Source organism: Mirounga leonina, unplaced genomic scaffold, assembly GCF_011800145.1.
Source record: "Mirounga leonina isolate KUSES-001 unplaced genomic scaffold, KU_Mleo_1.0 Mir_97, whole genome shotgun sequence".
In the NCBI taxonomy this organism is placed as follows: Eukaryota; Metazoa; Chordata; class Mammalia; order Carnivora; family Phocidae; genus Mirounga; species Mirounga leonina.
Genome location: NW_023270889.1, coordinates 2,726,930 through 2,743,008, shown reverse-complemented (window position 1 = coordinate 2,743,008; position 16,079 = coordinate 2,726,930). Strand labels below are relative to the sequence as shown.

The window sequence follows — 16,079 nt, the reverse complement described above, 5'->3', positions numbered from 1 at the left end:
AGTTTTTAATAGCAGGAAGATTCCTTTGTGAGAATGGCAGATTTCATAGGTTGAAATTATTCCAGTAATTTGAGTAAATAAAAATGGGGATGTTTAGTCATTCATTGAACAGCCTTTTATTGAGCTTCTACTATGTACCAGACATGGTTAAAAAACAGAACACTATAAATATGAAACCTAATGTTCCTTTTCAGTAAACAGAATCAATTGAAAGCAAGCTTTTTGTTTCTAAGAACGAGTTATAATTCTATTTTTGTCAATAGAATGCCAACTGAAGCATATAATCCTGAAATAAAAGAAACCAAAGATGAGATTATTTCTGTTACTGATGATAGTGAAAAAGAATTTATAGATATTGATGAGGATCTTTTAGAAGTAGAAACATTTAACCAAGAGGAAATGGAAATACACCTATCAGACTATGAAGGTCAGTTCATTTGGCTAATCTTTTTATTTGGCTTTTATTAATTTGAAGTTGGTGAATGATTATCTGAGATAATTTATTTAGTCTTGTATCTAAATTAGTATGTTTACAATTGCCTAAAACCAAAAAGAGAGCATGGGATGTCTGGGTGGCTCAGTTGGGTAAGCATCCAACTCTTGGTTTTGGCTCAGTTTGTGACCGAAGCCCTCCGGCAGGCTCTATGATTGGTGGGCAGTCTTGCTCGAGATTCTCTCTGTCCCTTTCCTTCTGCCCCTCCCCAACGAAAATAAATAAATCTTAAAAAAAAAAGCATAATATTTATGAAATGTTGAACACATTACCTCTTAACCTGAATTTACAGTTCTTGGGCTTTTTGCCTTGATTATGTAACTATCATGGGCCTCTTCATTTTTGTGAACCAATTCTGTGAACCTTTCCTTGGCAGTCTTTGATAAAACAGAAACTCTTAGAACTTTGCATGGCGTTAAACACACTGATAAGAGGTCTTTCAAGGCTTATCTTGAATCCACTTGATGAAGAGGGGTTGTCTCTAGGTGTTTTTAAAAAACATTTTTATATGTCTGTTGACCATTTGTACATCTTGTTTGGAGAAATGTCTGTTCATGTCTTCTGCCCATTTCTTGATTGGATTATTTGTTCTTTGGGTGTTGAGTTTGATAAGTTCTTCATAGATTTTGGATGCTAGTTCTTTATCTGATAAGACATTTGCAAATATTGGGTGCCTGGGTGGCTCAGTTGGTTAAGTGACTGCCTTCGGCTCAGGTCATGATCCTGGAGTCCCGGGATCGAGTCCCACATCCGGCTCCCTGCTCAGCGGGGGGTCTGCTTCCTCCTCTGCCCTCTTCCCTCTCGTGCTCTCTGTCTCTCATTCTCTCTCTCTCAAATAAATAAATAAAATCTTAAAAAAAAAAAAAGACATTTGCAAATATCTTCTCCAGTTCTGTTGATGCTTAACATCACTCGGCATCAGGGAAATACAAATCAAAACCACGGGCGCCTGGGTGGCTCAGTTGGTTAAGCGACTGCCTTCGGCTCAGGTCATGATCCTGGAGTCCCGGGATCGAGTCCCGCATCGGGCTCCCTGCTCGGCAGGGAGTCTGCTTCTCCCTCTGACCCTCCTCCCTCTCATGCTCTCTGTCTCTCATTCTCTCTCTCTCAAATAAATAAATAAAATCTTTAAAAAAAAAAATCAAAACCACAATGAGATATCACCTCACACTGGTCAGAATGGCTAAAATTAACAAGTCAGGAAGTGACAGATGTTGGCAAGGATGTGGAGAAAGGGGAACCCCCCTACACTGTTGGTGGGAATGCAGTCTGGTGCAGCCACTCTGGAGAAGAGTATGGAGGTTCCTCAAAAAGTTGAAAATAGAGCTACCCTCGACCCAGCAATTGCACTATTAGGTCTTTACCCTGAAGATACAATTGTAGTGATCTGAAGGGGCACCTGCACTCTAATGTTTAAAGCAGCAATGTCCACAATAGCCAAACTATGGAAAGAGCCCAGATGTCCATCAACAGATGAATAGATAAAGAAGATATGGTATATATTTACAATGGAATACACTCAACCATCAAAAAAAAATGAAATCTTACCATTTACAATGACATGAATGGAACTAGAGGGTATTATGCTAAGCAAAATAAGTCAGTCAGACAAAGGCAATTACCATATGACCTCACTCATATGGAATTTTAAGAAACAAAACAGAGGATCATGGGGGAAAGGAGGGGAAAATAAAACAAGATGAAATCAGAGAGGGAGACAAACCGTAAGAGACTCTTAATCATAGGAAGCAAACTGAGGGTTGCTGGAGGAGAGGGTGTGTGTGGGGGGTAACTGAGTGATGGACTTTAAGGAGGGCATGTGATATAATGAGTACTGGGTATTATATAAGACTGGTGAATCTCTGACCTCTGTCTCTGAAACTAATAATACACTATATGTTAATTAATTGAATTGAATTTAAAAAACTTTTTATAAGGAGGATAGAAAATATTTCTTCCATTATACTTGTTTCCTGTAATATTCCTGAACCTTATAAAAAGTAAACTGATTTTAGGTAATAAGAAATACTAAGTAATTGGCTTTAGATTTTTGTAAGTTTTTCCCCTAAGTTCCTGCTAGATTTCATATTCTAGTAGTCCATGTATTTTCAGTGAAATGTAAAAATATTCCCATTCTCTTTGAGCAGTATTAATTTCTTGAGATCTTATTGCTTGTCACTTGAATCCTGTAGCTGTCATACATCTGGTATAAGCAACATTTGATTTTTGAAGTGTGTAGACCATCTCTTTATATTTCAAGATGTAATTTTACATTTCTGCATTTAAAACCAGTTTGGCCATAATCTAGACGCATGCTTTTAATTCATATACCTGCACATGTGACCTTTCTGAACAGAAATTTGCATGTATAATCTGTGTTTACTTGTAACTTTCTGGTAATATACTGCTTAATATCTGTGTATTCAAGTTTCTGAAGTTAATACCAATAAAAAGAAACCTAGACCATGTTCATTGGTTATACATGTTTGGAATGTTAACAACAAAAAAAAAACAAAATGATTTTCTTCTTTTCTTTTTTTTTTTTTTAGATTTTATTTATTTGAGAGAGAGAGAGCTAGAGAGAGAGAGAGCACAAGCAGAAGGGAGGGTAGAGAGAGGGAGGGAGAAGCAGACTCCCTGCTTTGCAAGGAGCCTGATGAGGGACTCGGTCCCAGGATCCTGGGATCATGACCTGAGCCGAAGGCAGACGCTTAACCGACTGAGGCACCCAGGCGCCCTAAACTGATTTTTTTCAAATGGTCACTTTTCTCTTTCTCCTTGTTTCCCTATAGAAGGTACCAAAGAACCTGTTGGAAGTCTTAAAAGTTCCACTGTTGCCATTAACATGCAGACTTTACCACAGCATTTAGAAGAAGTAAGTCAATTAATAGTGGATAATGTTATTTAAATAATACTTAAGTGTTTTTATTTAATCATTCAACCAAGGCTATTATCTTTTTAAAAGTACACTGTGGGTTGTAGAGAACAGCCAGACCATGCAGCATTTTTCTTTCACTGAAATTCTGTCATTAGTAAGATGTCTAATAATTTTAGGTAATGAAATTTTTATTTCATAAACTGCTATAGTAAATTAACTTAATCAAGAGTAATAGAAGTGTTCTATATTCAGAATGTATAATTCAGCTGTAGTATGCAGTTTTTGCACATATATCACTTTTATGCATTATTTGTTTTCTCAAAACTGCACTGCATTTTCAGTTGGAACACAGACATTTCTAATTACTGAAAAAATTCCTTCAAAAGGGATTAGTTTTTCCTGTTTATAGTTGTTTTCAGATTGTACTTATTAATCATGTAGTGATGGGTATATGTAATTTACAGAGTATTTTTAAATGTAGCGTAAATAATTTCCACTGACATCGTTTGTCTTTGTATTTTAATATGCTCAGAGCCTCAGGCTGATGGGCCAAAGGCAATTCACACAGTTAAAAATCTGATCAGAACAGCACTGGGAATTCATTTTAATGTTTGGTTTCTCCCTTGCTTTTAGACTGTTGTTACTCCAAGTGAGTGGTTAATGTGAAACTCAGAACACCTAAGACAGTAATACCTATTTATATAACCCCTTTTCTTTTTGGGTACTATTAATTTTAACAGCATTCCACAGAAGAGGCTCAGTGTGTAAGGGAAGAACCATTGAAGACATGTATGGAGAAAAAATCAAGTGAACAGAAAGGGTAAGTAAGTAAGGGGGAGAAATAAGGAAGTGATTGTTACTGTCATCTGGGATTCATTTGTTGAAGAGGTTATTTTTCTCATAATATACAATATATATTTTATGGTGATATTGTGTTCCTAGTGAAATTTAACTTTATAGCAATGGTAAATGATGATCTTCAGTAAATATTATGGACTTCTAAATCTTGGTAGAGTGAAATAAGTAATGATATCTAAAATGCCTTTTGTTCTCCCATCACTATCAGCCTTATCAAAGTAAAATACAGCTGTAAATAGAGTTTATTCAGCTGCTAATTAGGGGAACACCTTGTCAGATTGATTTCATTTTTCTTGGATCAAATAAAGAACCATTATGAATCCCAATGTGTTTGTGTAATTGTTCACTGTTAGGGTGTGACTACTGCACACTATAGGGCTATTCGCCTGGCTAGCATATTATTGCTTCAAGGAGAGCCAGAGGCAGTTTTAATCTATTGCAGGTGGGACATGACTTCTTAATTTTTAGAATTTTTGAAGTTTTAGAATTTTAGAACTACCTTGGATAACAGAGGCAACATAATTAGGTTTTCTTTCTCTTCTCAATATAAAAATTTTGTTCATTTCTGTGGAGAGTTAAAAAAATATATTTTTTAAGATTTTATTTATTTGAGAGACAGAGTGTGAGAGAGAGAGAGCGATCACAAGCAGGGGGGAGGGGCAGAGGGAGAAGCAGACTCCCTGCTGAACTGGGAGCCAGATGCAGTACTCGATCCCAGGATCCTGGGATCATAACCTAAGCCAAAGGCAGACGCCCAACCAACTTAGCCACCCAGGCGCCCAACAAAAAGATATTTTAAATGTGATGTGCCTTTACAAATAGATACTTCTATTAATAAAAAACTAATCTTTACGGTTTTAAATGTAATGAGGGCTCTGTAGTGTTTCTGAGCCAAGTGTCTGCTTCTGCCATAGGTGGAATTTGAGGTCCCAGCTAACCTCAACTTCCCCATGTTAGATTCTTTTGTTTCTGCTGGGCAGTCAGCAGTGTTCAAGTTATATGTTCAGTCATCCAGACATATTCTTTGCTTTTTGTTTACATCTGTTACTAATTGCTATGGAGACAAATATAAACAGATTGTAATTATGAGCTAAGCATTATAGAGGATTAGAGAATGTTTAGACTCTTAGATGGTTGAGCATAAGATCCCCTGTATCTTAGGAAATGTGAAGAATATCTTCTTAATCAGTTATTAATCTTTAATTCTAGTATGATCGAAGCCTTTTCAATTCCTGAACACACTGTTCCTTATTCATTTTGTGTAGATACAAGTTCAGAAATTTCTAGGTAAGAATTTTTGTATACTCTATCATTTTGATATAATCATATTTTACAAGTAGATAAGAGAATGAGATGATGTCTACTGTGCCATTTTTAAATAATTCTAAATTTTTTGACTAAAAATTAATAGTAAAATGAAAGCAACACAAAGCATTGGAAGAGCAATGTAGGTACACATTTCTGACACCTTTAAGTTTATTATTGGAATATTTTCCTCTAACGGCTATGTTTTAGATATACAGAAACTATTCTAGAGTAGTCTTTTCTGAAAAAAAGAAGTATAGTTGACCCTTGGACAATACTGGTTTGAGTCACTTGGGACCCCTTACAAAATTTTTTCGATAAAAACAATACAGTATTCTAAATATATTTTTTCTTCCTTATGACTTTCTAAATAACATTTTCTTTTCTCTAGCTTACTTTATTGTAAGAATACAGTATGTAACACATATAACATACAAAATATGTAAATCAACTGTTTTTGTTATAGTAGTGTTTCTGGTCATCAGTAGGCTATGAGTAGTTAAGTTTTTGAGGAGTCAAGTTATATGTGGATTTTCGACTGTATGGGGGTTGGTCCCCCAACCCCCTTGTTGTTCACGGGTCAACTGTAGTGGATATATTACTTAAAGTTGCTTATTTTCAGCCTCTAACAGATTTCTAATAGTGTATGAAAGGCTTTTAATTCTCTCATAGAAGAGATTCATCCAGTTCTGTCTTTTGAACTTCTTTGACAGAATAGTGTGTTTAGTATTTAGAAATTTTGCTGAAATAGGATAACATAGCATAGCCTTACTTTAGGAGAATTCTCCATTATTGGAATTTATCTCATTGCTACTTGTTGGAAACAAAGGCCAATAAAGTTGTCTTAAAATAGGCAGGTCGAGGGGCGCCTGGGTGGCTCAGTCGTTAAGCCTCTGCTTTCAGCTCAGGTCATGATCCCAGAGTCCTGGGATCGAGCCCCACATCGGCCTCCCTGCTTGGTGGGAAGCCTGCTTCTCCTTCTCCCACTCCCCCTGCTTGTGTTCCTGCTCTCACTATCTCTCTCTCTCTGTCAAATAAATAAATACAATCTTAAAAAAAAACAATAAAGAATAGGCAAGTCAGTTATAATGCCTGTTTTTCATGGATTTGCCAAATAAAGTTTTGTTACTGAGCTTATTAGTATTAGATGCTTGATAAAAGGCAAATATTGCTGAAAGGGAATGAATGTAAACCCAAATAATCTAAATGTGATTCAATATATTCTTTTTAGAGATAATGATCAATTTAGTTGGATATAATAATACCTGCTCCCTTATTTAGTTTGTGAAATCAATTTGCTTAGAAAACATTTGAGTACCTGCTGTATTTAAGGAATCATCCCCAATCATTTTAGTTAAAAAAACCCAAAAACTTATTTTGATCTTTAATTTTTATTCCTATGTAGGCATTTTTTGTTAGTGTTTAATTATAAATATAAACTTTATGATTTGTTTGGAAATGAAATGTTCACAATGCTGTTGTTTCACATTTAATGATCAACAGGAGTTTGCACTACCCATCTTAGAATTAAACATTTTTTTAAACCCATACTTTCTCTAGTTTTTCTTTTTTCTTTTTTCTTTTTTAAATGCTATTTTTTTTTTTTATTTGAGAGAGAGAATGAGAGAGAGAGAGCACACGAGAGGGGGGAGGGTCCGAGGGAGAAGCAGACCCCCCGCTGAGCAGGGAGCCCGATGCGGGGCTCGATCCCGGGACTCCAGGATCATGACCTGAGCCGAAGGCAGTCGCTTAACCAACTGAGCCACCCAGGCGCCCTTTCTCTAGTTTTCTTAACTCTATTCTGGATCATTAAATTAGTAACAAAAAATACTCCTGGTATAACTCATCAGAGTAATGGTCTCAAACTCAGATGTTTGCAGGGACCAGGCAAGTCAAATAAACGTGTGAACTGTTCTGGGTTGTAACACCATAGGGAAGGGACCATGGCTGACTAGACGTTAAATCTCCCTTAATAAAACAGCATTCACATGAGCACTGTGCTGATGACAAATGTTTCTGGTGGCTAAGGAGTATGGAGTGATAAGCTTTAGGGTTTAAATTTCCTGAAAACTTCCAGAAAGCCTTTAGAAGAAAAAGGTGAGATAAAAATATTCAGATTGTAGACATCTGATTTGGTTTTTTCTTGATTGTGTTTTTTGTATATATGCTTCCACCTAGTGCACAGATCTCTGCATTTAAAGATAAATCTTCCTCAGCTCCACCTTTCGTATCAAATGGAGTCAGTGTTGCTTCACAAACACCTGGGCCAACACTTCAGCAGACCCAGAGAAATGAACCCAGGGCTCAATTGCCAGATTCTTCAGATTCTGTTAGGCAGATGCTCCAAGATGAAATGTTTAAATTAGTTCAGGTAAGCACATCTCCCTATAAACAAGTAAATCTACACGTATGATATATATGTAAGGATTTTAAATATGAACAAACTTTTAGAAATGGCCAAATCGAAATTAAATTTTAGGGTTGGTTTCTCTGCTTTGGGCACTCTTCATTTGTTATTCAGAGGTTCCTAACTCAAGGGCCTAGAGTCCAGGCTGAGCTACTTACTTCTCACAATGACTTTTTAAAAAATTTTTATTTATTTTTATTTTTTTAAGATTTTATTTATTTGCGAGAGAGAATGAGAGACAGAGAGCATGAGAGGGAGGAGGGTTAGAGGGAGAAACAGACTCCTTGCTGAGCAGGGAGCCTGATGTGGGACTTGATCCCGGGACTCCAGGATCATGACCTGGGCTGAAGGCAGTTGCTTAACCAACTGAGCCACCCAGGCGCCCTCACAATGACTTCTTACACTTGAGCTCTTTGGGATGCAGAGCTGCCCCCAAAAGTCAGGTGGGTGACAGTCAAACCAGACCAGCGGACTCTAGCTCAGAGGTAGCCAAAGTTTGTTTTTTTTTTTTTTAACACAATCTGTCACATATATTTCTTATCTTCAAACTGAACTTTGGCTTGGTTTGCAATTGTCAGCTGCATTTTTAAAGTACTGTTTGCTTTGATTTTTGTCATCTTTTTCTCAATTGGTTATCCTTTTCTTACCAACAATTTTAAGTTATTTCCCTTTTCTCTTTTATTTCTTAAACATTAATTTCCCTCAAATTTAATCCTCTATTCATGTATTCTGCACTCACTTCCATATCCTTTTATGTGATATACCATTTTTATACTGATGCTTGGCACTAATTTTCTCTTTGAACTAAGGGCCCTGATGAGAATACTTTTTCAGTATGTCTCACTGTCTCATGAAACTTATGGAAACTGACTTTATCTTGATTTTTCCCAGTCCCTTCTTTCCCTTTTCCCTTTAGTAGCATTAACTATTCTACCAGCTTAAAATTTTGGAAGCATTTCTGAAATTTTTTTTTTGGATTACCAAGGGACTTTGCTGGTAGCTGCCCTGTATATTTAACGAATTCTCCAAATAATTCTGACGCACACAAAGGATTAAGAATCACTGTCTTAGAGAGACATCTTTGCCTTTTTTTCACTACCTATATCCAGTGTTCTTCTGTGCCCTCCTGATTCTTTTGCCCACACTGTATGTCAGTACAGTACTTGCTATTTCTATAGCTAATAGCCAGCTTTAGACTCAGAACTTCATACTTCCATTGTCTTTTTTTTTTTAAAAGATTTTATTTATTTATTCATGAGAGACAGAGAGAGAGAGAGAGAGGCAGAGGGAGAAGCAGGCTCCCAAGGAGCAGGGAGCCCGATGCGGGACTCGATCCCAGGACCCTGGGACCACGACCTGAACCGAATGCAGACGGTTAACCATCTGAGCCACCCAGGCGCCCCTTCCATTGTCTTATATATACATTTCTCAAGACATTCTTCTTCAGACGCTGTTTTAATACTATTACTTTCCTGGTTTGAAATGTTCAGTAAATTTCAGGTACCAATTTGTATAATATCAAATCAGTCTAAATACAGAGTAAATGGAAATACACTAAAAATGTCAGTACTAGTTATCTTTGAGGATAGGATAATGAGTGATTTTTATTTTCTTTTTTTTTCTGTAATCATTTTTTTTTTTTTTAAAGATTTTATTTATTTTTTTGACAGAAAGAGACAGCGAGAGAGGGAACACAAGCAGGGGGAGTGGGAGAGGGAGAGAGAGAGAAGCAGGCTTCCCGCTGAGCAGGAGCCTGATGCGGGGCTCAATCCCAGGACACTGGGATCATGACCTGAGCCGAAGGCAGACGCTTAATGACTGAGCCACCCAGGCGCCCCAGCATTTTTTTTTTTTTAATAATTGAAGGGAAATTACATTTTTTTTAACCTGTGTTTCCCTACCGGTATGTTTCATTAAGTGCAAATTCTTCTATTGGGCTTGAAAGACCCACCACCAGCTTTTACCTTCCGTCTTTTCCCTTCGTACACTCCTAAGTCCAGTGGTTCTCACAGTGTGGTCCCTGGATCAGTAGCATCAGCATCACTTAGATATTAGAAATATAAATTCTCAGGCCCCATCCCAGACCTATTGAAACTCTGGGGATGGGGCTCAGCAAAGAGTGCTTTCACAAGTCCTCCAGGTGATTCTGATTGCATGCTCAAGCTTGGGAACTCCTGCACTGCCTGTCCTCTCATGATAGCTGCTATTAATTTCCTGTTCCACTAAGCCAGCGTTTATGCTAGTGGTTCCCGTGCTTGTCCGCACACTGAGACACCTTGTCATCTTAAAAAATACTAATCCTGGCTTCCATCCCCAGCTATTCTGATTTTATTGGTCTGGGTGTGGTCTGGCCATGGGGAATTTTAAATGCTTCTCAGGTGATTCTAACATGTAGCAGTTTGTCAACCACTGGTGCATGCCTTTGCCTTTCACCTCGTCTGCCTTTCCAGGGGAATTCCTCACTCTTCACCTGTTTGCTAATCTTTGCTTTTTCTTTCTTGAAAACACTCATTTTAGGACTTCTTTAATTATCCTCATTCCATTCCATCAGATCACTCCTTTATGATCTCTGGGATGTTTATGTAAAGTGCTTTATAGATAGTCCCAAGGCTCATTATGAGTTTATATTTACAGTTGACAGCTCCTTGAAAACAGGAAGGTATTATTTTTTCCTTTTTAAAAAAATCTCTCCCAGCTCTGCTTCCTGCTCAGCATTCATGGGTCTGACAGATTTTAAGATGGAAGTATGACTGTTGGTGGAATACTCAGATGATTGTTGTTGATTCTTTAGATTTTTTCACTATATTTTAAAATGTTTAATTTTTATTCTATTCTAGCTGCAACAGATCAACTTCATGAGCCTAATGCAAATAGTAGGATCATCCTTTACTAACCTCCCGGATATACATCAACGTCTACAGCAGCCTCAGCCCGTGCCTTTGGTGGGAAGTCAAGTATCAAACCCCACAAGAGGGAGTAGTGATGTTGATGACACCAGTAGAAATTTTAAGGAGAGATCTTTTATTAAACCACAGTCCATGGGCGAGTACACCACAGAGCCTGGCAAGAAGAGTCCACACGGCCATAAAGGAATTGTGCAGTCTGATCAGAATAGTAATGGAAATTTACAGGTAATACATTTAAAGATATCATTAAAGTTCTAGTAGTTCAGTTGTTGGCTTTTTGTTATTTGAGCAAATAACTTTTTGGCAGTTATTACATTTCACTCCTTCCAAAATATATTGAACATCATGTACAAAATAAGGAGTTTGTAATATATTCTAAACTTATGTAATAGCTTTTTTTTTCTCTTCCAGAATGTTCCACATGGGAGTGTTCCTTTATGTCAGTTAGAAGGCCTGCCTCCCAACACAGGACTGACTCCAACATCTCCAAGCTTCCCAACCGCTGCACTGTCTCCAGCTCCTACTGGAAACACTCCCCTCCACCTTCTGTCTCCATCTTCTGCCATCCTGAAGACACCTGGACTCATCCCAGCTGCAAAAACTTTCAAACCTGGAGATGGTTTTCCTTTGCTTCAGTTTCAGGCTAAGCATGAATTTAAGTCCCTTTCCTTCCATACAGGAAGAGTTCCACAAGTTCCCTTCAGGCTCCTGCCGCAGCCAAGAGAGGCATGGGGATTATCAGATTCCTTCCAGCCTCCTTTGCCACAGAGAACAGTGCACACCACTTCAGTGTCCCATCTGAGTTTGAGCCACTATAATACTGAAGCCATAAAAAAAGCAGTTGAGCAGAAGAAATGGCCAGAAACTGTAATTACAGAAATCACTAAGCATGTGAACTTGGATCAGTATGTTGGTCAAGAAAACTTGACACCTCAACAGGACTCTTCAGTATTTATAAAACCAGGGAAAATACTTGATGTTAAGCCAGGACCCCTTGAGATATCTCCTCAGAATTCCTTTGGACTTCCATTATTGCACCTTCAACTTAAACCTCCTTATATATTTTCCTCTGCCTCAAGAGCATCAGTAACAATTCCCTCAATACCTACCAGAACTGTAGCAGAAGAAAGAAAATACCCAAGACTGTCATTACTTCATTCATGCCTATACCCCAAAAACACGGTAATGATTTTTGCAGAGTGATGCAAAAGCAGTCCTGCATTTTTCATACCATAAATACTACACATGAAATGAAAAGCTCTTACACATTTCTTTTTAAAAAAATAATGCTTCTAAAAAAATTAAAAATTAATAAAAATAATGCTTCTGTTATTGGAAATAACATAAAATTCTAGTTTAAAATGGTAATTAGGCGGGACGCCTGGGTGGCTCAGTCGTTAAGCGTCTGCCTTCAGCTCTGGTAATGATCCCAGGGTCCTGAGATCGAGCCCCATGTCAGGCTCCCTGCTCGGCGGGAAGCCTGCTTCTCCCTCTCCCACTCCCCCTGCTTGTGTTCCCTCTCAGGCTGTGTCTCTCTGTCAAATAAATAAATAAATAATCTTTTTTTTTTTTTTTTAAAGATTTTATTTATTTATTTGACAGAGAGAGACACAGCGAGAGAGGCAACACAGGCAGGGGGAATGGGAGAGGGAGAAGCAGGCTTCCCGCCGAGCAGGGAGCCTGACACGGGGCTCGATCCCAGGACCCTGGGATCATGACCTGAGCCGAAGGCAGACGCTTAACGACTGAGCCACCCAGGCGCCCCAAAAAATCTTTTAAAAAATAAATAAAATGGTGATTAGGAATTTTAAAGCTGTTAGGTCTGTCTTGTATGGCAATACTAGAATTCGTGAGACTTTTTTTTTTAAGATTTTATTTATCTGTCAGAGAGATAGCACAAGCAGGGTTAGCGACAGGCAGACAGAAGCAGTCTCCCCGCTGAGCAGGGAGCCCGATTTGGGACTCGATCCCAGGACTCTGGGATCATGACCTGAGCTGAAGGCAGATGCTTAACCAACTGAACCACCAAGGCGTCCCTCGTGAGACTTTTTCGTAGGTATTTCTTCTGTTCAGAGAAGAGATAAGAAATAAAACAAAATGACCAGTATTCTTGTTCATGTGGGTCGTGTGTGTGTGTGTGTGTGTGTGTAGAGAAAGGGAGGGCACGTGTGTAAATGTGCACACATGCATTAATATTCCAAGTAATTGTGATATGATTGCCTTCAGTTATAGTTTAAAACTGTTAAATAGATGCAGATCTATAAATAGTTGTGCATATTTTAAAAATGGTTTATTTTTAAAGTACTTAAAAAGATTGAATCTTTATAAACCCACAGAATCCTCTCTAAAGTTGTAAGCTTTGATTTATGAAATTCATATTGTTTAGGCTCTAATTTTGTAAGTCAGTGGTACCATCTTAGGAAGGTAATTGAATAATTCATGCTCTGGTGCACTTTTAATTTTAAGATTTGAAGACAGTATTGGGAAAAGAAATGGTCATTCTTTAGAGGAAGTACTTATCATGCCTTTTATTCTGAATATACTATGAACAGAAAAGAAAAGATTAAAGGTGTGGAAAAGTAAACATTTTGAGAGGGACTTAAAGAAATTTTATTGGGCGCCTGGGTGGCTCAGATGGTTAAGCGTCTGCCTTCGGCTCAGGTCATGGTCCCGGAGTCCTGGGATCGAGTCTCACATCGGGCTCCCCACTCTGCGGGAAGTCTGCTTCTCCCTCTGCCTCTCTCTCTCTCATGAATAAATAAATAAAATCTTTAAAAAAAAAAAAAAAGAAATTTTATTAGGATGGTATAATGAACCCCCAAGTTACATCACCTGACATCAGTACTTATTATTAAACATACTGCTAAATCTGTTCCATGCATAATCTCCACTTCTCTGTATCTTCCCTGTTTGAAAGAATTTTAAGTCAAATGCCAGATATTATGTATTTTATTTATAATTATAAGGAAGATTTTTAATATAGAAAAGAAAAAGATTAGGACTTCTAGCTTAGCTTCTGAAATAAGACGACCCAGTTCGCATTTCTCGTCCTCTAAAATCATTTATTCTTTAAGCTTTGGATACTCATCTTACTGGGCCAAATTAATTTGTTATCTTAACATGTTCTATCTCTCGCATATTTTAACTTCATTTAAACAAATGTTTTTCTCAGTTTTTATTAGCATATAATTGAGGTTTGTAATTTTAAATTATTCTTTATTTCTTACAGTACAAAAACCCACAACTTATTCCACTTGAAAACCTCATTGCATTCAAACAAAGCCAAGAGAAACTAACACATAATTTATTTGAACGAGGCGATTCTGGACACCTTCAGCTTCTAAATGTCAAAATAGAACCATCTGAAGTGAGACAAGGAAAGGACAGTAAAAAAAGGCAAGTTTTAAGTGAAATTTTATTTGAGAATATCACTTACCTGCAAATGTATTATTGGTTAAAATATCATAGTTATAAAGGTAAATTATCTAGTTCATCCTCCCAGCCTATGCACAACTGCATATTCAATTTTCTTATCAAGTGTCATGCATTTGAACACATCTTGTGATGAGGAAAATTCCTATAGTGTGAGAGGGAAATATTTTTTCCATTTTATTAAGGAATTCTTTACTGGAATTCATAGGCTGGAAGATTCTTTTATATTTTTCTTTTTTTTTTAAAGATTTTATTTATTTATTTGACAGAGACAGAGACAGCGAGAGCAGGAACACAAGCAGGGGGAGAGGGAGAGGGAGAAGCAGGCTTCCCACTGAGCTGAGAGCCCAGTGTGGGGCTCGATCCCAGGACCCTGGGATCATGACCTGAGCCGAAGGCAGTCGCTTAACCAACTGAGCCACTCAGGCGCCCCTCTTTTATATTTTTCTGTAACATTATGAGCAGTTTACTTTTTGTAGGATAAATATTTGGTATCTCATACAATATTCCATGTACTATCTAATGCACTGAAGTAATATTGTTATTCATCTTACCATAGCCTCCAGATTCTTACATTAGAAGTGTTTCAGGACACTAAGAAACATGCATGTAAAAAGCAAGGCTGTGACTTCTGATGAAGAGCATTTATGCTGTTTTACTCATAATGGGTATTCAAAAATGTATTGACTGGTAGATTACTACTGAGTCTAGAAAATACTTTAAGAATTGCACATTTAGGGGGCGCCGGGGTGGCTCATTCAGTTAAGCGTCTGCCTTCGGCTCAGGTCATGATTCCAGGGTCCTGGGATCGAGCCCCGCATCGGGCTCCCTGCTCAGCAGGGAGTCTGCTTCTCCTTCTCCCTCTGCCCCTCCCCCTGCTTGGACTCTCTCTTTCTCTCTCTCAAACAATTAAATAAAATCTTTAAAAAAAAAAAAAAAGAATCGCACATTTAGGGGCACCTGGGTGGTTCAGTTGGTTGGGTGTCTGCCTTCAGCTCAGGTCATGATCCCAGGATCCTGAGATGGAGCCCCTGAGTCAGGCTTCCTGCTCAGCAGGGGGTCTGCTTCTCCCTCTGCCCCTCCCCCTGCTCGTGCTCTCTCTCTCTCCCTCTCTCTCAAATAAATAAATACAATCTTAAAAAAAAAAAAAAGAATTTCACGTTTATCAGACCCTAAAATCTACTACCAGTGCTCTCTTTCCAGAAATGTTTCCTTCCTTCCATCTTTTTCAGGTATTCCCTCGTCAAAGTAAGTCTTCTCCTTAACTTTTTGGGCCCTCTTTCCTCTTTGCTGGGATTTCACTGAGGTGACTTTAAGTGTGCTTAACTTCTTCGGAAGAGTGACTGGAGGCATCCCATAGAGCTTCTGGGGTCAGCTCAGAGTCTGCAGAAAAGAGAGTTTGAAAATTCCCTAACTGGTGTGACTCTGACCTGAGATTCCAGTGACTAACACAGAAAAGTCAGTTCAGTAGGAGAGGAACTAAAAATAACTTTCATGTCTCCCTGACATTTGCTTCTATTTGCTTGAATTCTATCAAAGTATCTTGCTAATTTAATTATATGCCATTGAAAATATTATTGGCATAATTTTGATAACTGTCTCCCTGTATAGCATCATGTCAGTGAAAAACTGATGTTACTGGGACGCCTGGGTGGCTCAGTCGGTTAAGCGTCTGCCTTCGGCTCAGGTCATGATCCCAGGGTCCTGGGATCGAGTCCCGCATCGGGCTCCCTGCTCCGCGGGGAGCCTGCTTCTCGCTCTGCCTCTGTCTCTGTCTCTCATGAATAAATAAATAAAATC

General features: G+C 38.2%; 1 protein-coding gene across 1 annotated transcript in view; it reads left to right on the top strand.

The window, feature by feature from the left end:
* LOC118006533 (ciliogenesis and planar polarity effector 1-like) overlaps positions 1 to 16,079 on the top strand; it is a 145,687-nt gene that overhangs the window by 78,662 nt on the left and 50,946 nt on the right. The window contains 8 exon segments of the mRNA XM_034999214.1: positions 264 to 427; positions 3,286 to 3,368; positions 4,112 to 4,191; positions 5,439 to 5,516; positions 7,713 to 7,905; positions 10,779 to 11,072; positions 11,259 to 12,029; positions 14,077 to 14,243. Of these exon segments, the coding sequence (XP_034855105.1) occupies positions 264 to 427; positions 3,286 to 3,368; positions 4,112 to 4,191; positions 5,439 to 5,516; positions 7,713 to 7,905; positions 10,779 to 11,072; positions 11,259 to 12,029; positions 14,077 to 14,243 (1,830 nt within the window).